At 46.8% G+C, this 25,763-nt stretch overlaps 6 protein-coding genes across 9 annotated transcripts; 4 read left to right on the top strand and 2 right to left on the bottom strand.

The window, feature by feature from the left end:
- Positions 1-3,796: 3,796 nt before the first annotated feature.
- LOC6900500 (elongation of very long chain fatty acids protein 4-like) lies at positions 3,797-5,373 on the top strand. The gene is made up of 4 exons (XM_002134853.3): positions 3,797-4,488; positions 4,566-4,728; positions 4,832-5,003; positions 5,058-5,373. Exons 1-4 carry the CDS (start codon positions 4,307-4,309, stop codon positions 5,354-5,356), a joined length of 816 nt encoding a protein of 271 aa, XP_002134889.2. The 5' UTR covers positions 3,797-4,306; the 3' UTR covers positions 5,357-5,373.
- Positions 5,354-7,322, bottom strand: APP-BP1 (Nedd8-activating enzyme E1 regulatory subunit APP-BP1). The gene is made up of 6 exons (XM_001353401.4): positions 7,186-7,322; positions 6,962-7,126; positions 6,265-6,910; positions 5,875-6,208; positions 5,563-5,811; positions 5,354-5,505 (listed from the first exon to the last, which is right to left on the bottom strand). Exons 1-6 carry the CDS (start codon positions 7,251-7,253, stop codon positions 5,393-5,395), a joined length of 1,575 nt encoding a protein of 524 aa, XP_001353437.1. The 5' UTR covers positions 7,254-7,322; the 3' UTR covers positions 5,354-5,392.
- A 779-nt stretch (positions 7,323-8,101) lies between these two features.
- Positions 8,102-9,064, bottom strand: LOC117184805 (uncharacterized). The gene is made up of 2 exons (XM_033383740.1): positions 9,002-9,064; positions 8,102-8,407 (listed from the first exon to the last, which is right to left on the bottom strand). Exons 1-2 carry the CDS (start codon positions 9,048-9,050, stop codon positions 8,358-8,360), a joined length of 99 nt encoding a protein of 32 aa, XP_033239631.1. The 5' UTR covers positions 9,051-9,064; the 3' UTR covers positions 8,102-8,357.
- Irbp18 (Inverted repeat binding protein 18 kDa) lies at positions 8,356-9,093 on the top strand. Its single transcript, XM_001353400.4, has 2 exons — positions 8,356-8,508; positions 8,654-9,093. Exons 1-2 carry the CDS (start codon positions 8,389-8,391, stop codon positions 8,903-8,905), a joined length of 372 nt encoding a protein of 123 aa, XP_001353436.2. The 5' UTR covers positions 8,356-8,388; the 3' UTR covers positions 8,906-9,093.
- A 159-nt stretch (positions 9,094-9,252) lies between these two features.
- On the top strand, positions 9,253-12,515 carry LOC4812976 (uncharacterized). Its single transcript, XM_015187366.2, has 3 exons — positions 9,253-11,430; positions 11,486-11,702; positions 11,766-12,515. The coding sequence occupies exons 1-3, from the start codon at positions 9,838-9,840 to the stop codon at positions 12,467-12,469; spliced, it is 2,514 nt and encodes an 837-aa protein (XP_015042852.2). The 5' UTR covers positions 9,253-9,837; the 3' UTR covers positions 12,470-12,515.
- A 306-nt stretch (positions 12,516-12,821) lies between these two features.
- JIL-1 (JIL-1 kinase) lies at positions 12,822-25,175 on the top strand. 4 transcript variants are annotated; one of them, XM_033383739.1, is made up of 8 exons: positions 12,822-12,840; positions 14,359-15,394; positions 18,588-18,656; positions 18,728-18,861; positions 20,318-20,402; positions 20,469-21,280; positions 21,361-21,818; positions 21,898-25,175. In XM_033383739.1, exons 2-8 carry the CDS (start codon positions 14,494-14,496, stop codon positions 23,297-23,299), a joined length of 3,861 nt encoding a protein of 1,286 aa, XP_033239630.1. In that variant the 5' UTR covers positions 12,822-12,840; positions 14,359-14,493; the 3' UTR covers positions 23,300-25,175. The 4 variants fall into 4 exon arrangements, with proteins under 4 accessions (XP_033239630.1, XP_033239629.1, XP_033239627.1 ...); XM_033383738.1 differs by having other exon boundaries at positions 12,823-12,840; positions 14,356-15,394; XM_033383736.1 differs by lacking the exon at positions 12,822-12,840 and adding an exon at positions 13,200-13,731.
- The last annotated feature ends 588 nt before the right edge of the window (positions 25,176-25,763 follow it).

The raw sequence follows: 25,763 nt of genomic DNA, 5'->3' as shown, positions 1-25,763 counted from the left end.
ATGAATTTCCAGTCTGACTGAAATCCTTCTGGAGTTTGTCTTATAATTTGTTTGCTTTTCCCCTGAAATCGTGAAACAGAATTCAATTCTCTTGAAAATAAATCCCTCTTTCTCGGATAAATACAGGGATCCACCGAACCATCCGCTCCCAAATTGAGTGCCAAAGAATGAAGCCAAAGTGGTTAACCATTAGTTTCACTCGCTTGAGATGGTGTGCCCCAAATGCATGGGATACTGCTCCTTCTTGTCCTCTGCATTAGTCCTGTTGTGTGCAGGTCTGTAGCCACGTCGAAGCCATGACAAATGTATTGTAAATAACGCGTATCAAGGCGATGCGACAAGGATGCCAAGGACTCGTGGCAACAGCTCAGCCAGCGGCAAGACAAATAAAATATGTTGCACACTCTGACACGCACAGTTGCACCTGGGGAAGAGATAGAGATGGAGATGGAGATGGAGAGAGAGCCAAGAAAAATGACTCTCATACAGCCAGAGAGATACAATTTATGGGTACAGTACAGTCTGCAACAAGTACGAAAGGATAACCTCACATAATGATACAATAGCTTAAGGACCAGTATTCCCTCGGCTGATTAGCGAAATTGAAATTGAAATTGAAATCGAAATAAGTGAAGCCTAATCAAAATCTGATTCAGAAACGCCCCTCCACAAGGTATTTCCACAATCATGCCTCTCTCGCACTTCGTGAATACCCAGCGAGAACAGTTTGCCACATTCCCATTGAGCCGGAAATGTGCAGGAAATGCGAGTAAACACGGAAAGCGATTCGACTTGACAGTGGATGGCCATCGATACGAAATGGCAATGGCGTGGGCGACGGCGATGGCGATTGCGACAGGGAAATGGGTAATGGGTGGATGGCGAACCATAAGCTAGTAGGTCGGGGGTCAGTGGCATTTTCCATTCAATAAACTCCCTCCCCACATCCCCCCAAAGAATAACAGGGAGAAGTACCGACCTCCAATGCCAGCTTGACTTGCTTCATGATATTTTCTCTCTTTTGTCACTGACAGCAATTGCTCTCCGCTGTCAATGGCCGCATATTGATACTCCGTATAATGATGCCAAAAACCAGTGTCCAGGGTCCACTGAAGGTCGATTTTGTGGTGCACCAGGAACGATGCTGATGATATCTTTGTGTATTATTGTGGGACTATTGTTGTTTGCAAGTGTATTTAAGGCTGCTCGAAGAGTGAGTGGGGAAATGGTAAGGATATTCATGGGATACCTTGGGAGGTAAATATTTCCAATAGTCCTTTTCTATTTTCAATGATTTACAATAGCTCTCCGTTGCTTTTTCTATTGTTTTTGACGAAAGTTCTCTTAAAGCTTTACCCAAACAAAAGGCAATACTATCAAAAAGAGTTCAGCAGTTCAATAGAATTCTAATCAATCTCGCGTTTGAATACACTCGCATATGCACATACTCGTACATAACTTTTTCATTTAAACCCCCCGATCCCTCTCCACTGACCGCTGACACAGCCATCCATGTCCAGGGGGGTCAAAAGCTGACAAAAACTGAAATGGACTGCCAGAATTTCATCATCACAGCGACTGGTTACAGCAGGGACATGGGACCATTGCAGGAGAGTGCTCCTAACATCTGTCCAGCGGAACGTACATAAAGTTGTGCGGAACAAAACTGTAATCTATTTAATAACTCACGGGGTCCACGGGGCTTCAACAGTGTCAACGCGATGAACTACAAACGAGTGGCGTCCCACGACATTGTAGAGCAGGTACCGGAGCCCCCATCCATGACGGAGGTGCAATAGTAGCCCCTCTTCATGATGAAAGAGCTATAGTGTCCCCCCACTATGATGGAGGGGGGAATCCTCCATCGTCAATGGAGCTCAAACACCTTTGACCTCTGGCAAAGCAACATACGTTTGCCCTACCCGGTGCCACAGCAATGCTTGGCCACAAAAATAAATTATTCAATGCCCTGTGAACGGTCCAATGGATCGGTACGGACACATATATATGTATGTATGTATAGGTTTATGTATGCATTTGTAGGAGTATTTCCCCGTGTTTGAAAAGGTGAGAGGAAGTCCGGCCTGGAGAATGGAAATGACAAAATAACATCGCCGAAAGGCAACAGAACGGACATCTATCCATCAAATGTATTTGTCAATGCTCCAAAAACAAAAAAGAACTTTGTATGCAGTTGAAAAGTGCATAAAAATGTCATAGCTAGAGGTGAACAGGATATAGTGGGGACAATGCGATTACGCAATGGAAGAACATCAAAGGATACAACAAAGGATTATCTATCTATATGTACTCGTATGTATAGCTTCGACTTTAATTCCCAGAGTCTGCTGTAGTATAATTAATAAATTAATCCGTGTCCTACCCCCTTTGAAGAACCATGGCAACATATACCCATCTCTAGAAGACTGACTGGGAAATGATGGGAGGTTCGGGTGGGGTGGGGCGGGGTGGAGTGGAGTGCTGATTATAACAATCAAACTAACTCAATTATACGCATACGTAGGCACGCACAGGCCCGGTTGCGGATATACATATGTATAGAGGGGGAGTTGGAGGCTGGGCGGGGAACAGGACATGCGTGGCCGCAGGACATGATGGCATATGTGCAACTTCCGGATGGGAAGCAAAGCTAGGCGGTAAGCCGCAGAAAAGGCATGGCATGGCAGGGCATGGAATGTCGATGTGGGCCATCGCTGAAACAGGCCCAAACCCATTTTGAGGCGAGACTGAATTGTGACATTATTTTAATGAAAATTGACTCTTGATTCAAGGGGCGGGGCAGCACTTTCAGCCCACTTGCAACCCGCATGATTGAGCCCATAATATGGGGTCCAACTGCTGCGCTGCGGTCAAAATGCGATACAATTGCCTTTTACGAGGTTACCAAAACAAGGCTTACAATATAATAACGCCCCAACATCTTTCAATGACTCTCGGAGAGCCGAAAAGCAGAACAGAACTGGAACTGGAAGTGGAAGTGGAAGTGAGGACGAACCCTTTGGACGCAGCTGCTCCTCGGATGGCATTGGCAGCCCAAAATGGAAACAGCAAACGGCAGCAACATCGGAAGAACACTCGGCACAAAGTGCCAGAGGTGCAAACACGTACAGTAATACAAATAAAGAAAACAATAATAGAAAATGGACTCGAAGCCAGAGACATGAAAAGCCAAAGGGCCAAAAGCCAGAGAAAAGCGCAAACAACAACGAGCGAGCGCTCAGGGCATACGACTGGAGACTGCCCGTAGAAATATGTACAAATGTACTTTAAAGAATATGAAATACCCTTCGATGGATAGTTGGAGATATGTATCTTACCAACTATTCCTAATTTCTCGCTACGATACATAAAAGGTTCCGTATTAATTCCAAATTCGTTGCTTAAATCATAATTAAAGCTCCGACCCCGACCTGTTTGATATCGTGCCTGTTATAGCTCTCCTAAGTAAGCGCTTCCCTTCCTTATTCCCATTCGAAACCTGAAATCAAAGACTGAAACTCCAGATGCCTCTGCCACGATAAGAGTATTCTTGGCAAACTGCTACACCCTCTTGGAACGTCTTAGGGAAATGTTTGTTTTTCGTTTTTGGCTTTCAGGAAACCCATCCTCCCCTCCCCTCCGCGCCCCACCCCCTCATCCAACACCACACCTATCCACGAACCCTGCTCACGTTGCACTCTTCATTGTGCCCCCGCAATTGTTGCTCCTCCTGCAACTGCACTTGCAACTGCAACTGCAACTGCAATTGCACTTTTCAATATTGATGATGGGACGCCACAAAAGATACGAATATACGAGTATACTGGTACGTACTGCGAGTAAGTACGTATATTTAACGCTTCATTGATTAAGAGGCAAGTGGAAAGCGGAGAGTAAATGCATCTGCTTAATCAAGATATCAATGGGAGTTTGGTTCTCGTGTGCGAAATATATGGTAAATATATAGTATAGACAACAAAGGATTGCATTCTACACTGCATTTGAAATGCAACTCAATGCTGAGATTATGCTTCGCCTTCTCCCTCAATCAATTGAAAGTGCTATCAGACATCAGAGAGGTTTCAGGTAAAACCCAGATCAGACCTGACCTGGCCTCCCCAACTTTAACGCTTCAGTGCAGGGGTTAGATCTAATTAAACGTGGCATTGGAATATGTAAACGCATCAGCAGTCAGGGTCAACATTTAGCCATATAAAAGACGTATGTCGTTGCGGGCACGCATTCAGTTTTGGCCAAGAATTCGCCTTAAAGCCAACGTCCACCGCCCAACGCCCAACGTCCAACGATGTCGTTCAATGGCAGCACGAAAATTGGTTTCCCCGGCATTGGCAGCTATCCGTATCCATTTGCCGAGCTGGCGGATGAGCGCACACGGACGTGGCCGCTGGTGGAGTCGCCTTGGAATGCAGCCGTCCTGCTGGCCTTGTATTTGCTGATGGTGCGCTATGCACCCAAATGGATGGCCAGGTGAGGACCCGGCCCCGGCCCCATTCCTTTGCGCCCTCTTATACGACGTACAATGCCTCATGACAGCTTGAACACAGGTACAAACCGATGCAGCTGCGTGGCCCATTGTTCTGCCACAACCTGGCTATGACGTTGCTGAATGCCCACATATGCCTGGAGCTTTTTACGGCGTCGCGAGCCCTCAACTATAGCATCAGCTGTCAGCCGTGTCGGGTGAGCTATAGCCCCCATGAAATGCGTGTAAGTTTTGTGTGGCAAAACGGTTGGAACCCTCGGCCCTTTGGACCCGGGTCTCTGACCCGCAGAAAGAGACTCAAATTGAGTGAATATTTTGTAAATGCAGATTGCCGCGGCCTTTTGGTGGTTCTACATCTCAAAAATTCTTGAATTTGCCGACACGGGCTTTTTCATCCTGCGCCAGAAGTGGTCACAATTGAGCTTCCTGCATGTCTACCATCATAGCACCATGTTTGCCATGTGCTGGATCGTTGTCAAGTGGATACCGACCGGCTCGAGTGAGTCTCACCTAAAGCCTCTTCCTATCGCTGTCTCTATCTCTCCCTCCACAGCCTTTCTGCCAGCCATGATGAACTCCTTCGTGCACATCATTATGTACGGCTATTACGCGCTGAGTGTGCTGGGACCTCGTATCCAGCCGTATCTTTGGTGGAAACGCTACTTGACTGCCTTGCAGCTGGTGCAGTTTGCCATTGGCCTCGCCTGGGGCTCGCAGGCCATCATCCGGAGATGCGAGTACCACACCTGGGTTAGTCTCACTGGAGTCGCCTACATGCTAACGTTTCTCTACCTCTTTGGCTGCTTTTATGCCCAAAAATACAGGGTCAAGCATCGTAAATACAAGAAATAAAGTTCTGAGCCAACAATTGTATGAAAAACCATTCGTTTACAACTTCAACGTGACACTTTCAGTGCTTACAGCATTGTAGATAAAGGTATTATCAATGGGCTTATATTGTTTGGTAACAATCTTGATGACTTCCTGGGCAGCACAGCCACCTGCAAGGTAGATTAAAAGATTAGCTGAGATCTTCTATAGAACTCCGCTCTGCTCACCAATAAATGCGGAGACGGCATGCAGCTCCGCGCCGCCGTAGCGGCAAATCTCGTGTAGAACATCATCGCTGATAGTCGCATGGGTGCCCAAGTCGCTTAGCATTTTGCTAGCAATTGTCTTTAGGCGTCCAATGTCCTGTTCGGCAGTGCACTCGCCGGGAATATGTCCGCATTCGCTGAGAAAACGCTCATAGGCGCGCAGGGCAAAGTTATAGGCGGTAAGATTGTCCTGGACCTCATTTTCCTCCACTGAAAGAACAAAGCGTGGATCAAACTCGAGAACTATAGAGCTCAAAGCGGGGCAGAACTCACCCAATGGCAAAAGGCGACTGTTTCTCTCGTAATCTTCTGCAATGCGTGTCCCACGCATTACCGTCAGACCGGCCGCCTCACGGCAAAACGATCTCACGCTTCGCTCGTCAATGGTGTCTGGGGGCAGAGACAGCTGCTTGAGGTAGTCCTGGCACTTGTGGTACACCTGATCAGCATCCTGTAGCGCCTGCTGGCGATAGATGTTTTGCAGGGCAATGTACGAGTCCGTGTTGGCCGTCATGTCGGGCAGGACACCAGGCAAAGGCAGATATCCGTTATTATCGTGTGTTAAAAAGCTCTTCAACGCCTTGGCCATGATCCAGAAAACGTTGCTCTGTGTGTAGAACGATACTCAGTAACCTTTGTCCAAATACCTACAATGAGATGTACCTTCTTGGTCAGTAGCTCGCACGCTTCGTCCTCGAATATGGCTTTGAGAGATGCCGGCACTGTGGCTGCACCGAACGCTGTATTAACTGCCTTGATGGCCTCCTCGTAGTTCTCCTCGTCTGCGTTCATCTCTTTTCTGATTGCTTCGCGCAGTTGGTTCTTCTCCTTGTAGTTTTTGGGAGTCTTGTGACCATCCGTCTGCTCCTTCTGCCAGAGTCTGAGGTATTTGTGCAGCACTAGTAGCCAGGGCACTTTGCTGGTTACTTCTGTGTTCTCGAGATGGCCGCGCAGTGCCTCGAACGGATGGTCCAGACGCAAGTCGAACTGAGGATTGTCCGGATGGGCCTCCACAATACAATGTTCACGTATCTGAAGGCGTATGGTGCCCATCATGCCCAGCGAACGGCAATACAGCAGCGGCACATTCGAATCCCAGAGGCGTTTCGAAAGCAACAGCAAGGTTTTCTCGTTCAGGTTCGAAGCTATGACCAGGTCAAAGCTGTCAAAGAAATTCGGCCGATTTTCCAGAAGGTAGTCCACACTTTCATCTACATAGTCGCCGTTGACATCGGGATTAAGCTCCTGCAGGAGCTGCTTGCATGCCAACGCTTTCGATTTGCCAATGTAGCTGGCGTCCAGAAAGAAACTGAAGAGGGAGACCCGTTAGGCTGCATTCTGGCCAATACGTCGGACTCACTTGTTGCCCAGATCCTCCTCCTTGACGGTGCTGCCATCTGCCACCGTAAATCCGCCGATCCCAGGCAGCACAAGCCCCTTGGCTGTCTCACAGCCGACAGCGGTGACATTCACTAAGCAAATGGTAGCCGCCTCCAGCAGCGTCTGTCCATGCTCGCCCCAAAGCCTGTACAAAGCAGATTAAATTAGTGTCAGTTCCGTTTGCTTCAAGGAGTCTTCCTTTACCTGATTTGTCTATCATATTTCTTGCTTTTATCGGATAATTCCGGAGACTTTGGTGCAGGCGAAGACATTTTTGGCAAGTTAAAATGCAAAATACGCCGGGTTCGCGATTCTCAGAAATATACTGAAATATACCACTTTAAAATATACCGTAAAAATACCGATACAAAAAACGAAATTAACCCACTTGAACCGCACTTTATTTAAATGGGTGAACAACTTGAGTTAAACCAGGAATGTCAATTCTTCTTTTAGATGCATACTTCTTATTTTCTTGAAACAAAAATTACCACGATATCTTTCACCTGAGCTGCGCTAAAATTCTCTAAGTTTCATAATTTTCGTGGAGCGTATACTACTGGTCGACAATGGGTTAATCTTCCTCTGTCCATGATCGGATATCATATTCCTCGATTTTGATATTCGGTTTAATATTATACTAGTTAGCTGACATGCTCAGCCCTGAACACATAATTTTATTCGATTGCCGAATCAGTTTTCTGCAAGATAGGCTAATTTTGGGGATGTCATTTTTACGTCATTGTTGCTCTTCAACCGGTTTCAGAGATGAATATGAACATATGTATACCCTACTAATGGAATATTTTGTTTTCAAAGCTGATTTGAAACATTACTAAGCAATATACTGTATATGGTGACTCGGCCCGGGTTGCAAATGAATCAGTCTAGTGCTGGTAGTGCTCTTGGCAGCCTAGCGATTTTAAATACAATTCGAAATCTTTCTTAAAACATTTATTATCTATTACGTATTACATTTTGATTTATTATTATTGCATACAAGAAATCAGTCTTTACAAATAAATTGTATTAACATTGAATAAATAATAAGGCTACAAATTCTGAGCAAACGGAAATCTTGGCTGGCTTTGTGTGGGCGGTGAAGGATTGCGGGTGTATATTCTATTTAAATCTGGTATATTGTTCATAACTTTTGTTGCTAATTAAATATAATTTAATTTTATAATACCGCAAAACTTATTGTCCGCTGGGCAACTGCGACTGCGCATTTTCCAACACTCGCTCAAGAGCAACCATCTGTTTTCCATCTCCTCTTTGGTAACATCATTCGCGCTGTAATTTCACAACAACACGCTCCGCTGATTGTTGGAGCTACATTGTCCAGCCCCAACAGCTCGCACACGACTCGAATTGATCTAAATACAAATTAAAATAATTACGGAGAGTATGCCAGCCAGAAGGAGAACTGCGACGGCGGAAGCGTCGAGCAGCAAAGACGCGGAATCGCCGATGAGTCCACAATCCGATGATCCCGCATACAAATTGAAAAGAAAAAAGAACAATGAGGTAAGTGGCATGTAAAGATACGAGTAGGCATGCTTGTGGAGGGAGGGAAACATGTTGCTAGCCTAGATCTCCCAGTCTGATGATGACCGGTCCAAAAATAACCACACTATAACTTATTGATTTATCTTGTTTCATTTCTGTGCAGGCAGTGCAGCGCACACGCGAGAAGACAAAGAAGTCGGCCGAGGACCGCAAGAAGCGCATCGAGAAGTTGAAACAGGAGAACGAGCAGCTCAAGGTGAAGATTAAGTCGGGAAAGAAGCACATTGCCACGCTGCGGGAACTGATCATACAGGGCGAGAAGACCGAGGATCATCATCGCATCATACAGGAGATTTTGGGTGCTCCCGACTCTGACAACGACGACGAAGATGACGACGATGATCCCAGCAGCTAAATTGTAGCAGCATGACCAACGAGCAATTGCTTTTAATTTACTTTATACTATTCACCTACTTTTAAGCATAAACTGTGTATATGTGTGTGTACTAACCGTCGTAGACGTCCAGCTTTTCCATGTGCAGGCTGAACACCTCGTCCATTTTCGTTATCGCGATTTAGCAAAATAAATCCCCGTAAAATGTAGAATCTTTGGTTTTTTCGAGCGGCTGGGCGTTTTATACCGTTACGCCGCCAGTGCCGTTAAGTCTTGCTCTCTTTGTTGCTATCGCTGCTTCCGTTTTTCCAGTGCTGCTGCTGCTTCTGCTACGGCTGCTACTTCCGCCCGTTCCATTGATTTATTGCACTTTTATCATGAACATTAGTTTCAACTGTTGACTGCGTATCGGATTGAATTTTGATTTTGTGATAGGTTGAAATGGGGTTTTCTGCGTGTAATTAATTGAATTGAAGTCTTCCGCCAATTAGCACCCCCGCACGGATCGGTACGATTCAGATGGAAGATTTTTGGGGCTGGAGCGTAGTAACGTCACATGGCAGGCAGTCGAAACTGAATTGAACGACAGGTAGATCGGACCCAGCTGGGTTGTTGAGCGTTTGGGAATACTGGCGCTTATGGTTGGGCTACGGCTGAACGCTTATTTCCTTATTTTTTATTTATAATTTCACGTAACTTATTTCAGTTGTTTTGGTCTCTCTCTTTCTCTCTTGCTGTAAGTCCGCTCTCTTTGCTGGTGTTGAACAACGTCGCAGACAGACTGCTAATCAGGGCTGCATAGAATAAATTTAAAAATTATATCAGTTTGTTTCCATTTAAAGAATGTCACAAAATTAAATAAATTCAAGTAATAATGCTGATACCCATAAAGACTTTTGAGCCTGAACCCACCAGTTCCAACACTTACCAGCTGAAGAGCCAGATAGCGAAGCATGGAACGAAAACACAAGCGATGCTGTTTCAAGCGTTCCGATTCGATTTGCAGGATGCGAGAAATGCGCGCGTTGCCCAGCTCCAGCGCAGAGAAGCGCAGCCAGCATACTGAGTCGGGGAACTCCATGCCAGCCGCACTCAAAGCTTCGTCCAGCACCGCTTCCCAGATGCCGAAGGATAGCCCCAAGAAACGTTTCCTGTCGTTTATCTGGAGGAACAAGGAGTCCAAGGAGCAGCGCAAGCAGCGCAAATCCTTGAAGCAGGCCAAGATAAAGCGACTGAACACCAACCTCAACATCCCACTGGAGGAGCAGGACATTCGCAAGCTGATCCGGCTCTACTGCAAGCACGACAATCTCTACAACCCGAAGAACTCGTACTACGGCAACAAGGAGATCGACGAGGACTGCTACATCGACATGACCCGGTCCTTTCCCGGCCAGACCAGCGACGATCTGCGCGGCTATCTGGAGGAGCTGAAGAACCTATTCGAGCGGGAGTACACCATAATCGAGAGCGCGTGCCGTAACTACGGAGAGATCATGACCCCCTCCATCCAGTACTACAACGAGTTCCTCTTCCTTGTGCCCTATCTGTGCATCAACTTCGACAAGAACCGGCCACGCAGCTCTAGCGACCTTGGGCTGCCCAATCGCCCCGCGCCGGACATGTCCAGGTCCGCCTCTAGCATGATATCTCACAAAAAGCCATCTACGACTGATCTGAAGAATGCGCTGGCCACCAATGAGATGCTGCGCAGCAAGATGGTCAATCTTGCTGCCTGTGCCGGCCCCCCCACCCCCTTCTCGCCGGGTGCGTGCTTTGGCAAATGCATGAAGCGAAAACCCGAAAATAAACCCAGCGAAAAGGACATCAAAAAGGAGAAAAAGCCAAAGGAGAAGCAGGTGCAGCAGGAAAATAGCAAACCCATAGAGGAGCAGCAGGCCCCGAGGGAGAACGCTGATGTGGATGGGCAAGTTACCTTCTCTCCCTCCACACAAAAACGGAGCGCGCCCGCAAAACAGTCGAAACCTCAGAACCAGTCCCAGAAGGCCCCAGATACCGAAATGTCCGTGGAATCATCATTCTACTCCACCGAAAAGGAGAAGGAGGTCACAGACCTATCCCGTCAATCGCACATGGACCCAACTACTCCGCCCGATGAAGATGTCCGCCAGCAGCCGAAACCTTGCGGACCACAGAGCTGTCCGTATAGCGTCCCATGCCCGGCGCCTGCTCTCCAGGCCCAGGAGAGCCCTCCCCCAGAACAAACGGGGGGTAATGCCCAACAGGTTCAGATGCTCTGCGATATGATTCGCACAGAACTAACTGCGGCGCCGGATTTCATTTACTTCGATGCCAAGTGGCGGATCATCGAGATACTACGGGAGGTGCACAAACGCCAGCTGGTCCACCTGAAGGGCACACCGATCTGCAACGGAAGACGCTGTCCGCCGGCACCGCCGCAGAAGAAGTGCCCGGCCAAACAGGGTCCGAATCAGTATGCCCCGAGAAGAGCATCGCCAGGGCCGGGACAGAAGGGCGGAGCAACACGCGCCTGCGACTGCCAGTTCTGCCGTCGACCCGCGAACTGAGCGCTCCATCCGGCACTATCAGCAAAAACCCTGACCCAGTTACTGGTGATAAGCGACTGTTTGTGGCTTCCCTGTTTCGGCCGAGCGCGCGGCAGATACAAACTCTCTCGAGATGGCAGTGGAGGCATTTCTGAACAGCTCCAAGCTGCTGCAGCACTGGCCAAGCTGTTTGCTTGGTCTACTTCTCGTTTTGGCCATTAAGTACGTCTTAAACCAGCGGAAAAAGAGTTCCAAGAACTATAGCACCGACAGGGATGGGGATATTGAAAGTATAGTCTTTTTACAAATTCTTCATTATTCAATTCTTCAGTATTCATTTGATTTGCTTCCAGCTGAACTCGAAGAGGAAGCTAGAGACGACCTGCAGCCCGCTCTGGAGGAGAAGCCGCATGTGCAGTTTGTTCCTGGCCAGACACTCAATCCCAATGGCGCCCGACGCTTCTTGGAACTAGTGCGTGGACGTCGCAGCATCCGCTCGTTCAGTCCCTTGACCAAGCCCAGCCTCGGCGTCATTGAGGACTGCATAAGGGCGGCTGGTACTGCTCCGAGTGGAGCCCACACTGAGCCCTGGACATTTTGCGTGGTGGAGGAGGCCTCAGTAAAGCAATCCGTGCGTGCGATTGTGGAACACGAGGAGCAGATCAATTACAACAAGCGCATGCATCCCCAGTGGGTCACGGATTTGCGGCCGCTCCAAACAAACCACGTGAAGCCGTATCTGACGGATGCTCCCTATCTGATCCTTATTTTTAAGCAGACTTACGGCACCGCCAGGGACGGGCGACGGAAAACCCACTATTACAATGAAATCTCAACGTCCATTTCTGCCGGGATCCTGTTATGCTCCCTCCAGGCGGCGGGCCTGTCATCGCTGGTCACAACTCCCCTGAACTGTGGCCCAGCCCTGAGAGATCTGCTCGGACGACCTGTGAACGAGAAACTACTGATACTCCTGGCAGTGGGGTATCCGACAGACGATTGCAAGGTGCCAGACTTGAAACGAAAACGTCTGGACGAGATTTTGGTTAAATATTAATATTTACATTTCAAATTACAAAAATGCAATAAACCGGAAAAACGAATATCAATACAAACTGTCGATACACAGGAAATGTACAGCATTTGCAGTGCAATTTAATCAATTCTATAGTATAATGGTGCCTGTAAAAAAATTAACAGACAATGGAGATTTTTTAGATAATCAATTCTTAGTTTTTGTCAATAAACAGATATTTTTATACACTATTACAGCACTTCGCTATCGCACATCGATAACAGATAATCGGCATCGGCGGTGAATTCCGATAGCATATGACAATAACGCAAAAAGAAAATGTATGCAGCTGGTTATACTTTTCGGGTATTTTGACTTCGAAATGGAGTACAGTGCATATTTTCGGTATATCGGTAAATAATGGTATATTTTTTGTTGATTTTTGTTTAAAACTTCTTTTATTGATTCATCTAAAAAAATTATGTGTTCATTGCTCGTGGGTGCTAGCTCGCTGGTAATATTAAAAATATATATGAAAATATGAGGAATATGATTTCCGGTCATGGAAAACGATTGTCCATTGTCTACCAGTGGATATAAATGCACTCCACGATAATAGTTTTAACGAATGCATATACAACAAGTATTTATAAACAGTTCCGTTGTTTAACTGAAGTTTTTTGCCCTTTTAAAATGTGGTGGCTTAAATGGGTTATGGGTTTTCTATCGGTATATTTACGGTATCTTTTGAAAATGAGTTGGTTTGTTTCAGTATGTTTCTGAGGGTCGGACGAAATTTGTTTAATGATAAGTGTGCGGTCACACTGAGCAGATGAGCAAATGAAAATTTCTGAAGTGCCGTTTTCTGGAAAAATAATATTTCACTTAAATATTGTAGTTCGTGCGCGATTTTTCTATCTACAACTGAATATTTAAGTGCTTTAAGATCTTATTAATCCGCGGATTTTTTTTCTGTGGCTGCACTCAAGGTGGCTGTAGCTAATAAGTGTCCACGAATGAGAGCGTAAAGCAGATGGCGGAGAGCGTCCCGCGCATCAGTGTGTGTGTGCGCGTGAATGAGAAGTAGAAAGCGGCGGTAAAAACCTTGTTCGCGTGTAAAAACCTACTCATCTAAGACGAGATACTTAATAAATAATATTTTCGCTTGTATATAAAGTGGAAAAAGTGTAAAAAATATCCTTGAGTGTCCCCAATCTTCGCCAGCAGCGCAGCAAGCGATAGAAACTAGCAGACGAAAACAAAACGCGTCCCCCAGAACCGCCGATAGCGAGGAATGCCAGCGTGTGAGTGTGAAAAGTAAAAAGTTGAAAAAGAGGTGGTGGGCAGAGAAGAGAGGAGAAAACTGTAGCATAGCACAATCTGCTAAAGATTGTGATAAAAGCAAACGCAGCGTTAAATTGTTGAATAATATTCGAGCTCCTACCAGTGCTGCAAAAATCGCCCTGCATTATCATCAGTGTTGCACATTGCCCAGCCCTACGCATAATTCAACACTCTCCCTGTCATCCCCACAGTTCCATCAAGTGTCTGCTGTCCCTTCCGTCTGCTAATATTTTTTAGGTTCTTATAGTTCTTATATAGAGAGAGTGTCGGAGCTGGGGCTCCGCTACACTATGCTCCTATATTAACTCTGTCTCCAATTTTAATTATTAAGCAGAGAGCACTGCGTGCAAAGCGCCAGCCAACTGTGTGTTGAAACTGTACCATATTGTGGGTATCGGAAGGGGAATGGTCATGGCCAGAGGCAGGGGCATGGCATGTGGAGGCCCACGGTGAATCCCACTTATATGCGACGCAAATAGATTCTTTGACAGTGTCTACTGTATACCACAGAATATTTGGATTTCCCCACACCCGACGACTAATGGTAAACTCTTTCATTTTTTATTTTATTTTCTCCCGTCTAGCAGACCACCAGCGCGACATGAGTTTTGAGTGGTTACTGCCAGAATTGTTGAACTGCTTTTAACTTGTTGCCTACGTAAGGGAATACGTAGAGAAAACCACCGCCAGTATCCCTCCCTGATAGCAGTCCAGCCGCAGATATGAATAATCGCCCGCAGAAGCAGCCGGCTGAGATGCCGGTAAAATTAAAGTCCGGCGGCCGAAAGTCGAGCCGCAAGGCGGCCTTGGTGTCGGCCTCAGAAGGTGCCGATGAAGAGCATCGCAAGAATGGCCATGCCACAAATGGTGGCAGCAAGCGCCGGCGGGCCAGCAAAGGTGGCCATTCGCCCCCCCTGACCAACGGTGACAGCAAGAGGAGCAAAATGAAGCAACAGAATCCGGGCAGCGAGAGCCAGCAGGCCGTCGTCTCCACCACGAAAACCAACAACAAAAAGTATATTGCCTGCAGCAACAACAACAACAACAGTAACAGCAGGAACATTAATGTGAGCAACGGCCAACACAACATCAACAGCAACAACAAGAAGGCCACCAGCGCCATCAACACCCCATCGCCATCGCCTCCAAAAGGGGCTGCGGCAACAGCAAAAAAGCAAGACTACAATTACCGCGACACCATATCGCCACCCACACCGCTCTTGCCGGCCTCACCCCCACCCAATGTGGCGGAGATAGTGTGCATTTCGGATGCAGAGTCCGAGGAGAACGAGCCGGCGGACTACTTTGACAGGGACACGGAGGAGGAGGACGAGGAGCCAGACGTGTTGGAAGTGGAGGACGAGGTGGTTCTGGTGAACGACACAGCCTCTACTCCCATGACAAAACTGCAGCTAAAGAACGTTAATCCGAAGAACATAGCTGCAGCCGCCGCAGCAGCAGCGGCGGCCGCAGAAGCGGCAGCTGCCGCAGCAGAAGTGGCGGCGGCAGCAGCAGCCGCATCGCCCAACTTTGGCATCCCCACCAGCAACAGCACTCCGCTGGATCTTAACAACGAGGCGCACCAGAAGGACCTGGAATCCGTAACAGATCTTCGGTCCTACGGTGAGTCGGGGAAACATCCACTCAAACATGATTTAAACATCCAGTTTACCCCTCCCCCGGGATGGGAAGGGCTACAGTCAAGCTTGCCAATGTTGAATGCATGGAAATTTCCCCTAATCGGCCCGGGCGTCCCCTAGGACGCCTATGAGATACAGAAAAAAAATGCAAATCAGTTTTCAGACAGAAGAAAAATAAATATTTTTGGCAAGGCGGCTCTTAGGGAATTACTACTGTATTCATATTTCATTCATCGAAGGAAAACAAAGCGATAGTTAGTCAAAGAAAAACTCTGAGAGCGTAAAGCATGGTACGGTGGGGTGAGGTGGGTTGCATGCGCTTCCGTTGCATCTTGGTCAATGGCGGGCGGCCTTTTGGTGTCCTTTTGCAAGTGTAGCACGTGCATTTAACCTTGACACAATTACCTACTAGCCGTCGACCCTGTCCGCCCGCTGCCCCCCGACCGCCGCCGCCCCCGCCCCTTGCTCCTTGGCGGCGGGGGCAGGGGGCGGTGCATGCGAATGCCGTTTTGGGCGTTGGGTGTTAATTCTACTGACCGAAAGTTCTCCCGCCTTTTCTCGTCTCCACAGCACATACGGTGAGTGGGGCCATGCTTGGGCTTCAGACAGTGGCAGTGGCTTTTGATGGCACCCTCGGCAGGCACAGTGGAATCGATTGATGCCATGGAATGTACATAGCTAGGGGACTATAATAGTTTTTGGAAGTTCGAGCTTCTCAGTTTCTTGGAAATTGTGGAAACGAAACATCAACATCGACATGGACAAGTTGTGTTTATCAAGGGGTGAGGCACACCTAGAGAAAGCTCTCGCATGAAGTCGTTGAGAGTAGTATTGAAAAATACCGAGAGAGCAGAAGATCTAGTGGCATTTCGGTAATGCCTCACCCCACCAATTCGTACACTTTGGGCATGCAGTCGTGGCTATGCGTGTTCTCCTGCCTGTGTGTGTTTGCAAAAACGTGCGACGGTGTAGTGGCAGGGCGGGGAGGCGGGTGCAGTAGGAGGCAATTTATTTACTTGAACTTGACAATGCAACTCCTCGAATATCAGCTATAGCACCCGCTAGCCTTTGTAGATAATTGCCTCTAATCGTTATTTTAGTTGCTTAATTATCTTTACGCCTCCCCCCCCCCACTCCTGCTGGCATTTCGATCACAACAAAATGCTCTCTCCACACCCCTACGTGATCGGCGGCGAATGTTATCGCTCTCTTCCTCTCGGTGTTGTTTTTCTGTACAGCACCGCACACGTTCTGTTAACATACAGCTGGCTAACAGAAGTGCATTATGTACAGAATTTTGGACAAACATTTGCCTCCTCTACGACAAGAGGGGTGGGGGTGGAGGGGTGGTAGGGGAAAAAGAAAACCAGATGATGGCAGCCGAAAGAACATTCTACTTGTTGCTCGAGTGTCATTGTGTTTTCTTTTTTTCGGCTTTGTTGCGTTCATTAAACTTTGCCTAGAACGGGATGAGAGAACAACATTCTGTGCGGTTATACAGTTTAAGAACCTGCTAAAAGAGTATATTATACATATACATAGTATATTGCATATCAAGGCCAGTTGCGGTTAAATATTGCGGTTTAAAGATCCACGGATAGAATAGAATATAAACAAATACTTGTTTGTCATAATATTTCATATAATTCTGTGTGAAATAAACTTCAGATTCAAAGTTTGCCAAATGTAAAGCAGAAAATTCGATGAATCCAAATAGAACTGAATCGCGAATGAATTAGTTGGGAGCTTTTCGACACTGCACCAATATGTGTATGTAGCTGTGGCATGAGGGGTGCTGCCACATTTGTTCACATTTCAAGTTCTTGGCTCAGCTTTTGGGAGGGGGGGTTCCCAAGTCTCCCATTTGTGGGATGTGCTATCTCATACTTTCACACTTTCTTGTACCCTGTTCTTGTTGAATCAATAATTCGGCCGAAGAATGAGTTGTGCTCCCACTCGAGGCTCTCGGGTGTGTTTTTAGGTTATTGTACCCTTAAGGAATCGAGTGTGTTTTGCTTGTGTTTCGTGCAAATTACCTTTACTCGTTGTTAGCAACTTGTATTTTCAAATAAAACAACAGGTTTGTTCCAAAGCAAGGCGGTTCCATTAACCTCTTACGGAGTTTGTGTCAATGTGCCGCAAATTTCACAACAATTCGAAATTTTCGCAGAACATTTATAATACATGGGTTGAATGGACGCGACGCTGAGATCTATCAATGGTCCCCCCTTTGGTTAGAAGAGGCCTTGGCTTGAGGGTCATGTCGGTTCAAGGACAAGTTGCCACAGTAAATAGGAGGCGAGTGGAAGATGGGTAGATGGAGTAGAAGTACTGTGAGTCCTAGACCTATGTACATATGTATAATAGAGGGCCTATGTAGTCTTTTGGGGACATTTTATGAAATAATTGTAATCCCACGACATGAAGGAGGCATCTGTCTGGGCCACCACATAATCGTAAATTCTACCAATTTTGGCGAGGCGACGCACAGGCCAATGAACCGTTATTTGCCTCTGCCTATGTACATACATATTGAACGTGTCTGGACAAGGAGAACATAGAGAGAGAGAGGGCATACGAAAGGAGAGTTTCTTTTGTTGGCATTGGGCTTGGGTTCGGCTGTTGCGCAGGCTTTGGCTTCATCTTTCATTTCATATCCCCTACCACTCCCCCACCCCCACAGCCAGCCACCTGCTGCTTATCCTGATGAAATTGCCATCCTTGTTCGGACCCACACAACTGCATAGACGAGAGTACTACAGCACTGAATTTCTATTTCTATTGCCTCTCTATTGCGCTTTCGTCTCTCTTTCGCATCATTCGCACATGTTTACTGTTAGGCGTCGTCGTCGTCGTCGTCGTACACGACGCTTCGCCGAAGCAAGTGTCTCGCACGTGCGCTGCCCTGTAGGTAAAAATAAAATGCGATACAACGCTCGCTGAGAGATTAGAGCCGCATTTATTTCTGTATTGATGTCATATACATATGTGAGCATGTAAACAGTTGGGAAGAGAAGAGAAAAACAATACAATTGAATGTGCGTGCGTCCCTCTCAAATATGCTGTGATCTTTCCATGGGGGGGAGGGTGGAGGGGCAAGCCTTGTTATGTTTGGAAATTGATAGTCTCTATGAATGTTTATGAATTTAACTATAATCCCCATCTCTCCCGTACAGTAAAACTATACAGTGATGAGGCAGTGAGTCTAGTCGACTTTAAAATAATACGTGTTCTGGGCACGGGCGGTAAGTGGATCCTTTTATATGTAAGCCCTGAAATTAGCCTAATCATTTCCAATAACCAATCATTTGTGCAGCGTATGGACGAGTTTTCCTTGTGCGAAAACTGACCCGTCACGATGCTGGCCAGTTGTATGCCATGAAGGTCCTAAACAAGATAACCGTAGTGCAGAAGCGTAAGACGGCCGAGCACACCAAAACAGAGCGTGTGGTAAGTACTTAACGGGGGCGAGGAGGACAATATATGAGTGGAAAGTGTAAAGTAAAACCCTTTTAATCGCAACAAACGAAGAGAAGGGTAACGTGTCCATTGGAAGTGATTGCAGATTGTTTGTTGTTTTATTTTTCGGTGTACTTGTACCGTTACCTTTTTACCGTTGCCCCTGACTGCAGTCACTGCCGCAGAACATATTTTCTTTAATAAAAGTGCAAAGCGGGAGACAACCTTCAAGCTGCACACGTCCCGTCCATGCTTGTGTATGTACACGTACAGTTTCCATTAGCAAATGAAGAAAGAAGAGAGTAGACGAGTAGAAGAGTAGAGAAAGAGTAAACGAGGAAGCACAACAAGGAGGAAAAGACACGAAACGACGTGAATCTTCTTGTGACCCACATTCCGATTTGTTCTTGTTGCACCGGCAAAAAGTTAACGGAGTAATGCAGAGCGAGAGAGAGAGCGTAGAGAGGATAGCTAAGGAGCGAGCTAAAGAGGCAAGGTAAATTAGGCAGACGGTAAGGCAAACAAACCTGTTTAAGGTACTCTCCTCACTGATTGACCCTCTATTTAACATACCTTGACCAGAGAGAGATTCGGATAGGAAGAGAAAGAGAGTGAGAGAGCTCCGATCTATAGTGGAAGTTGTTTGTGGCTACTGCTACTGCAACCGGTTTTCGGCCGCGACATTGAGAGAGTCGTAGTAAATCAATGAAAATAGAAAACGAAAAGGAAAAGGAAACAGCAACAACAACAGATTCGTTAAATAACTGCAAACAGGTGTAGTGAGAGGGAGGGAGTGAGCGAGCGAGAGAGAGTAAGAACACGAGAAGCTGAGATAAGAAGCGCATTTTCTGACAGATAAATTGAACAAATTTACAATTGGGCAGGCGCTGGCCTGCTTTGCTGTCGCCTGGTTCTCTGTGCTATTTACGTTTCTCCCTCCCACCAGCCCGGCCCAGCCCAGCCCGGCAGACAGACGACTGCCGCCGGGGTTGTAGGCGGGAGTACTCGTTTTTTTTTTTTGTTTTTTTTTTACAAGGTACCACTGCCTCTGTGCCACTAACCCAGTTATAGCCCATAGCCCGGCAACCAGATAGCCGGCTAGCTACAATTTGGCCAAAATAGAAAGGAACAAAACCTGAAATGAGAAAGTTTATTTATTTTCTGCCCAACAATTGAAAATGGAAAGAGAAAGACAAAGACAAAGATAAAAATGAAAATCATTTATAAATGAAATGAATTCGTGCCAAAGTAACTGCTAACTGCTCAGTTATCCATCTTCGACCCACCCACAAACGGCACACTCCTCTCTCCCTCTCTCTTTCTCTCTCTTTTTCGCTATTGCTCTCTTGCTATCTTGCTCTAATCGATATACAGACACCACAGAGAAGCGAACAAAATATGACAAAGATTGTTTTTGCTGTAACCCCACGTCTTGCTCCTTTTTCAGGTACTAGAAGCCGTACAGCGCAGCCCCTTCCTGGTCGGCCTCCACTATGCCTTCCAGTCATCAACGAAGCTGTACCTGGTTCTCGGTAAGATGTCGATGATAATAGCTTTATGCTGACCAGAAGATTACCATAATGCCAATGCTTTTACAGACTTTGCCAAGGGCGGGGAACTGTTCACCCATTTGTACCATGCCGAGCAGTTCGATGAGGCGCGCGTGCGCGTCTATATTGCCGAGGTGGTGCTGGCGGTGGAGCAACTGCATCAGCTGGGCATCATTTATCGCGACATAAAGCTTGAGAACATCCTTCTCGATGGAGACGGACACATTGTCCTTTCCGACTTTGGGCTGTCGAAGATCCTATCGGAAGAGAATGATCACCGGGCACACAGCTTCTGTGGCACCCTGGAGTACATGGCACCGGAGATCATACGCACTGGGCCGCCGGGTCACGACAGTGCCGTCGATTGGTGGTCTGTGGGTGTTCTGACCTTTGAACTGCTCACCGGAGGACCACCCTTTTCCACCTCTGATGGCCAGAGCCAGCAGTCGGAGATCTCAAGGCGCATACAAAGGGATCAGCCGCCAATACCGGCATCGTTCAGCGCGGCTGCCAAAGACTTTGTGCTCAAAATGCTGGAGAAGAACCCCAAGCTGCGTCTGGGCAAGAACGATCGCGATGCCAAAGAGATCAAGCAGCATCCCTTCTTCCATGGCATCAACTGGCACGACCTGCGCGCCAAGCGCCGCAAGGCCCCATACAAGCCCGTGATCACATGCGAGGATGACGTCCAGAACTTCAGCAGCGAGTTCACCGACCAGCGGCCAGAGGACATCGAATGCGATGCACCCCCCAGTCGCATTCGCCTTTTCCGGGGATATACCTATGTGGCGCCCGAGCATTTGGAACAAATGCGCCGAGACAACAACTGCCACATTGAATATTGTAACAAAGGATTACTGGTCGGTTGAAAGTCTCCCACTTTGCCATCCTCCCACATTCAAGCTTATGCTAATCTCTTGTTTTCTCCATCCATCACCAGAATATGCCGTCAAGACCGCAAGATCTCGACCTGGGCAGCCGCACGGCGGGTGGATCCTACGGTACCTGCTACTTTGCCGTGGACAGCACCAACGATATGATATTCATGGTCAAGGTTGTCCCACTCTCAAAGTTTCGTGCATCCGAAGTAGACGCCCTGACCTCCTGCGCCATGATAAATGATGGCCACCAGAATATTGTCCAATATCTGGGCACCTTCCGAGACAAGTGCGACACATGGATCCTCACGGAGTTCCTTGTCGGCGAGGAGCTTTCGGCGCCCATCAAACGCAACGCCCTGAACGAGCGCACCTGCCGTGAGCTCTTTCGGCAGATTCTGGAGGCGGTGCGTCACATTCACTCGAAAAAGTTCATACACGGTGACGTGAAGCCCGAGAACATTGTGTTCGAGAGTCGCGATGATATGGTGGTGAAGCTGGTTGACTTTGGCAGTGCCTGGTGGGTGCCTCTTCTCTAATATTACCTCTATTTACTCTTCCTATAATCGAGTCTTCTCTTTCGTTTCTGGTGTTCACAGTTACAGCAGCAATTTCACGAGCTGGCAGGACAAGCCGCGCTACACTCTGGACTATGCACCGCCCGAGATGCTCAAGGATCCCAATATGGTCACGTATACGCCGGCCGTCGATGTCTACGGGCTTGGCGCGACGCTGTACACGATGCTAGTGGGCCATCCGCCCTATCGCAAGGATCAGGAGGACACGGAACATACTCCAGAAATTCATCACCAGTTGCGGCGACGCATGCAGAGCGAGACGTTCAATCATGAATCGAAGCTCTGGCTAAGTGCCAGCCCGGAGTTCCGCCATCTGGTAGAGTGCTGCATGCTGCCCGATCCCGCCGATCGTCCGCATCTGAATGATATTTTGGCGAGCGACTGGGTGTGCGGGGTAGGTAGCGACATGGAAGTCGAATTCATTGTGCCATCCTCCCCACAGCAGCTTAAGGAGGAGGTAGAGGAGAAGGAGGAGGCCGCGGAGGTAGAGAAAGAGGTGGAGGTAGAGGAGGGGGAGATGGTTTACGAAGATGAACCAATGTCGACACCAGGTATGTCACCCGAAGATGAGTCCGATACCGAGGACATCAACATGCTCGAAGAGCCCGTGCCGGCTATAGCAGCACCGCGCGAATCGTTCTTGCCTCCTCGCAGAATCTCCCGGGTGACATCCAACGATGTAGATTTCCTCGGCTTCGATGAGGAACAGCCGGGAGTATATATCCCCGCCGAATATCTGATCCAGCCAGTGGTCTATGAGGAAACGCCCCACGAAATGTTGCCGCCGCCGCCGCCGCTTGCTCCAGTTGCTGTTGCTCCAGCTTTTGCACTAAAAACAGAACCCGAAGAGAAAACAAGCAAACGGCCAAGAACTCGTCAGCAACGGCGAGCGGAGTACCATTTACCGTTGCCATTTCCGCCTGTTGTGGTAAAGAATGAAGTTCCCCCAGACACGGAGGACAGCAAGGTCGGTCTCAAATTTCTGATGATACACGTGCCGCCACCGAGAGACGAACCCCGCACAACCATGGCCAGTAGAACAATAATAGCAGCCCGAATCGAACGCCCACAGCCCGCCCCGAAAGCCCGCAAAACAGGCCGCCCAACGAATGACGATGAGAATCTTTACGGCTTTGCCAAGACGCAAGCTTCGTGGAGAAAATCGCGGGCCAGCTGGCGACAATTCTGCCTACTCATCAACGGTGCCCAGCAGGTGCTGAAGCATCGCTTCAAGGAACATCGTCGCGTATACTGCGTTCCGCGTATTAAATCCGAGATCAAAGACGAGGATGAAATCGTGACGCCTCAGATATATCCCCGACCGAAGGTGAGAAAGCAGCGGGCACCCAAGGTGCCGCGACTGCCGACTCGTGTGCAGCCAGAGAGGGCGCGGGCCTTGCGCCAGCAGTACGTGTTCGAATGACCTCGTGCCGCCGATCAGTGCTTAGGCCAAGAAGAGGCGAAGAGTAGTGTCGTGGAGGCGCCGGAGCATGATGCGAAAGGAGCGGAAGCTGAGAGGCGCCAACTGCAAGCGGTGCTGGCGGCGACCATGCAGTGGGCGTCTGGCTCTGAAAAGCAACAAGACAGCTGACGACAGATGAGGACTGGTAGCAAAGCAACGGGTACAACTATGACTAGGCCGCAGCGATTAATAAGTATCTAACTGCCACACAACGACCCACACACACAACACACAGGACACACACACACACACTAACACTGAAAGTAAGAGTAGAAGGATCCGCAAGGAGCACCAAAGATCCTGTCAAGATTTGTTATATACTATAATAGATAATAGAAAACCTTATTACATAAGTTTAGGACATCTCTTTGCAAACTATGCAAAACGGGGAAAACTGCTAACGATCCCGCGAACTTGCAAGAAAAGGAGATGAGCGCTAAGAGTAGACCGGGCAACAATCCTTATAAAAATCTATTCTATATGCGATATGTTGTGCTAGTTAACTTTTAAATAGCCTAATTGTAATTACAAATTCAGTAATAAATAGGGAATCCACACGCTAATCGCACGCTTATTGTTTAAGCGGAGATCTTGAGATCAATTTAGGTGCGATAGCAGACAATGTAACAATCACTAAAAATCATTAATCAGTTAATCAGATCTATAGTTATTCGTTAAGCTACAAAAGGACACGCCACACCATACCACACGACACAGACACCATCCAACGAATTCTTTAAGTTTGGCTCCTAAGTTCGTTAGACATATTTCTAATTCAGATACAGCTTTCTCCACAACCACTCAATATTATCAACATCATCATCATCATCATCATCATCATCATCATCATCACCCACATATGTATAAACATCACTGCATCAACAAATCATATGTTCAAATGTTGCCAATGATAATCAGAATAGGGACCAGTCCTGCTCTTAATTGCGAATAGATCGGATCTGGTTTTGTCCTCCTCCTGCTGCTTGTAATGACCTTGACCTTGACTTGTTCTCCTCCTGATGAATTTGGCAACACTAACAAACCGCTCTATTTTCTGCGTCTTAGTCCATGAGATCGTTGCTATCGGGGTTGTGAAGCGTCTGCAAAAAGGATCTTTGTGGTTGTTTTATTTTATCAAGAGCCTGCGTCTCGTCATCGTAAAATAATCATTTAATTCTAACTACGAACTATGCATATGCCTATTTACACACCAATCCATGTTAATATCAGCGATCTGAGAACACTAGGATTAACCACACAAATTCTTTGTTTTAGTAACCGATACTCAAAGAGTATAGGGATTTTTAAATGTTGTTTGTAATTTTTTTTTTATATTATTTTTGTTGTATTTTGTTTGGCCGCATTCGCACTTTTTCACCACCCATACACAACCCTCCGCTAACACACAAACAAAATACTAACACACATATCGAATCGTACTTTTGTAAATTTTTCTATAGAGTCGATTAAAGATTAAAGATGAAAACACTCATGGTGTAAATTTTAGTATAAAAGAAGTAACAATTTATATTAAAGTTGCCTTTAAACCAGTTGCCTTAGAACGAACACACACACACAGAAACAGAAACACAAATACACAAATGTAAAACCAAAACTCCAAGAAGACGTCGCAATAAAATGGTGTACAAATGTGCAAAAAAAGCAAGTGGAAGCTGTTTGGCAAGAGTTTTTTATATGAAGAATCGAAACGAACGAGCAAACGAAGGAACCACAACAAGAGCAAAAGCAATTCGTCGTAGTTTAAGGACACACATGTACAATAAGCGATAGATCTACATACAATTATTAAAATATAAAAATATATTAAAACAAAAAATACATAAAAAAATGGGATGCAACTAGTTTACTGTAAGAATAAAGCAATCAATCGTTTTGAGATCGATTTTATTAGTTCGGCCAAAGCGTTATATGGATAATTAGCTTAACATAGCGTCCACAGCGATATCGATTCGCCTCCGATCGTTTGTTTATGTATAGATTCGAGGATTTGAATAAAATATAAATAAATACATATATGAATATGAATCAAGTTGCTAGCGAGTAAGTCACCAAAGTTTGTACATAAAAACTATATCAAAATGCAGTTAAAATAAAGAAAGCATTTCAAATTATCTCTTTTTCTCTTGCCCTCCATTCCGTGTGCTTCCACATCGTGCTTCCCTGCATCATGTATTCCCCTGAATTGCATCAGTTTTACATGAGAAAGAAGAGCATGCCATCTTATTCTAATCTATGTAATCCTTAATGAACGGTGAAAGATATTCTCCTACTCTAATGCATAGAGCTTCTAATCATCGAGTTTTAGTTTTCATAATGTACGCAAAATTGAAGTCGACTACTCTTTAAATTAACGCCATTGGTTTTTTCAAAAATTGAATTAAGTACCGGTCGCGAACGTAAGATT

This window comes from Drosophila pseudoobscura, chromosome X (genome assembly GCF_009870125.1).
Source record: "Drosophila pseudoobscura strain MV-25-SWS-2005 chromosome X, UCI_Dpse_MV25, whole genome shotgun sequence".
NCBI lineage: Eukaryota > Metazoa > Arthropoda > Insecta > Diptera > Drosophilidae > Drosophila > Drosophila pseudoobscura.
Note: the sequence above shows the minus strand (reverse complement) of the source record. Positions and strands in the feature narration are given on the sequence as shown.

Bases quoted from the DNA above. Each gene is read 5' to 3' on its own strand.
- LOC117184805 (XM_033383740.1), bottom strand. From the start codon at position 9,050: ATGGACGAGGTGTTCAGCCTGCACATGGAAAAGCTGGACGTCTACGAC. The intron at 8,408-9,001 runs GTTAGTACACAC...CCGCCGTCGCAG, and splicing joins AAAGCTGGACGTCTACGACG to TTCTCCTTCTGGCTGGCATA.
- LOC4812976 (XM_015187366.2), top strand. From the start codon at position 9,838: ATGGAACGAAAACACAAGCGATGCTGTTTCAAGCGTTCCGATTCGATT. The intron at 11,431-11,485 runs TGAGCGCTCCAT...TACTGGTGATAA, and splicing joins TCTGCCGTCGACCCGCGAAC to GCGACTGTTTGTGGCTTCCC. The intron at 11,703-11,765 runs GTATAGTCTTTT...ATTTGCTTCCAG, and splicing joins CAGGGATGGGGATATTGAAA to CTGAACTCGAAGAGGAAGCT.
- APP-BP1 (XM_001353401.4), bottom strand. From the start codon at position 7,253: ATGTCTTCGCCTGCACCAAAGTCTCCGGAATTATCCGATAAAAGCAAG. The intron at 7,127-7,185 runs GTAAAGGAAGAC...TGCTTTGTACAG, and splicing joins AAATATGATAGACAAATCAG to GCTTTGGGGCGAGCATGGAC. The intron at 6,209-6,264 runs GTACATCTCATT...TTCTACACACAG, and splicing joins GCGAGCTACTGACCAAGAAG to AGCAACGTTTTCTGGATCAT.
- Irbp18 (XM_001353400.4), top strand. From the start codon at position 8,389: ATGCCAGCCAGAAGGAGAACTGCGACGGCGGAAGCGTCGAGCAGCAAA. The intron at 8,509-8,653 runs GTAAGTGGCATG...ATTTCTGTGCAG, and splicing joins AAAGAAAAAAGAACAATGAG to GCAGTGCAGCGCACACGCGA.
- JIL-1 (XM_033383739.1), top strand. From the start codon at position 14,494: ATGAATAATCGCCCGCAGAAGCAGCCGGCTGAGATGCCGGTAAAATTA. The intron at 15,395-18,587 runs GTGAGTCGGGGA...TCTCCCGTACAG, and splicing joins AACAGATCTTCGGTCCTACG to TAAAACTATACAGTGATGAG. The intron at 21,819-21,897 runs GTGGGTGCCTCT...TGGTGTTCACAG, and splicing joins GTTGACTTTGGCAGTGCCTG to TTACAGCAGCAATTTCACGA.
- LOC6900500 (XM_002134853.3), top strand. From the start codon at position 4,307: ATGTCGTTCAATGGCAGCACGAAAATTGGTTTCCCCGGCATTGGCAGC. The intron at 4,489-4,565 runs GTGAGGACCCGG...GCTTGAACACAG, and splicing joins GCACCCAAATGGATGGCCAG to GTACAAACCGATGCAGCTGC. The intron at 5,004-5,057 runs GTGAGTCTCACC...CTCCCTCCACAG, and splicing joins GTGGATACCGACCGGCTCGA to CCTTTCTGCCAGCCATGATG.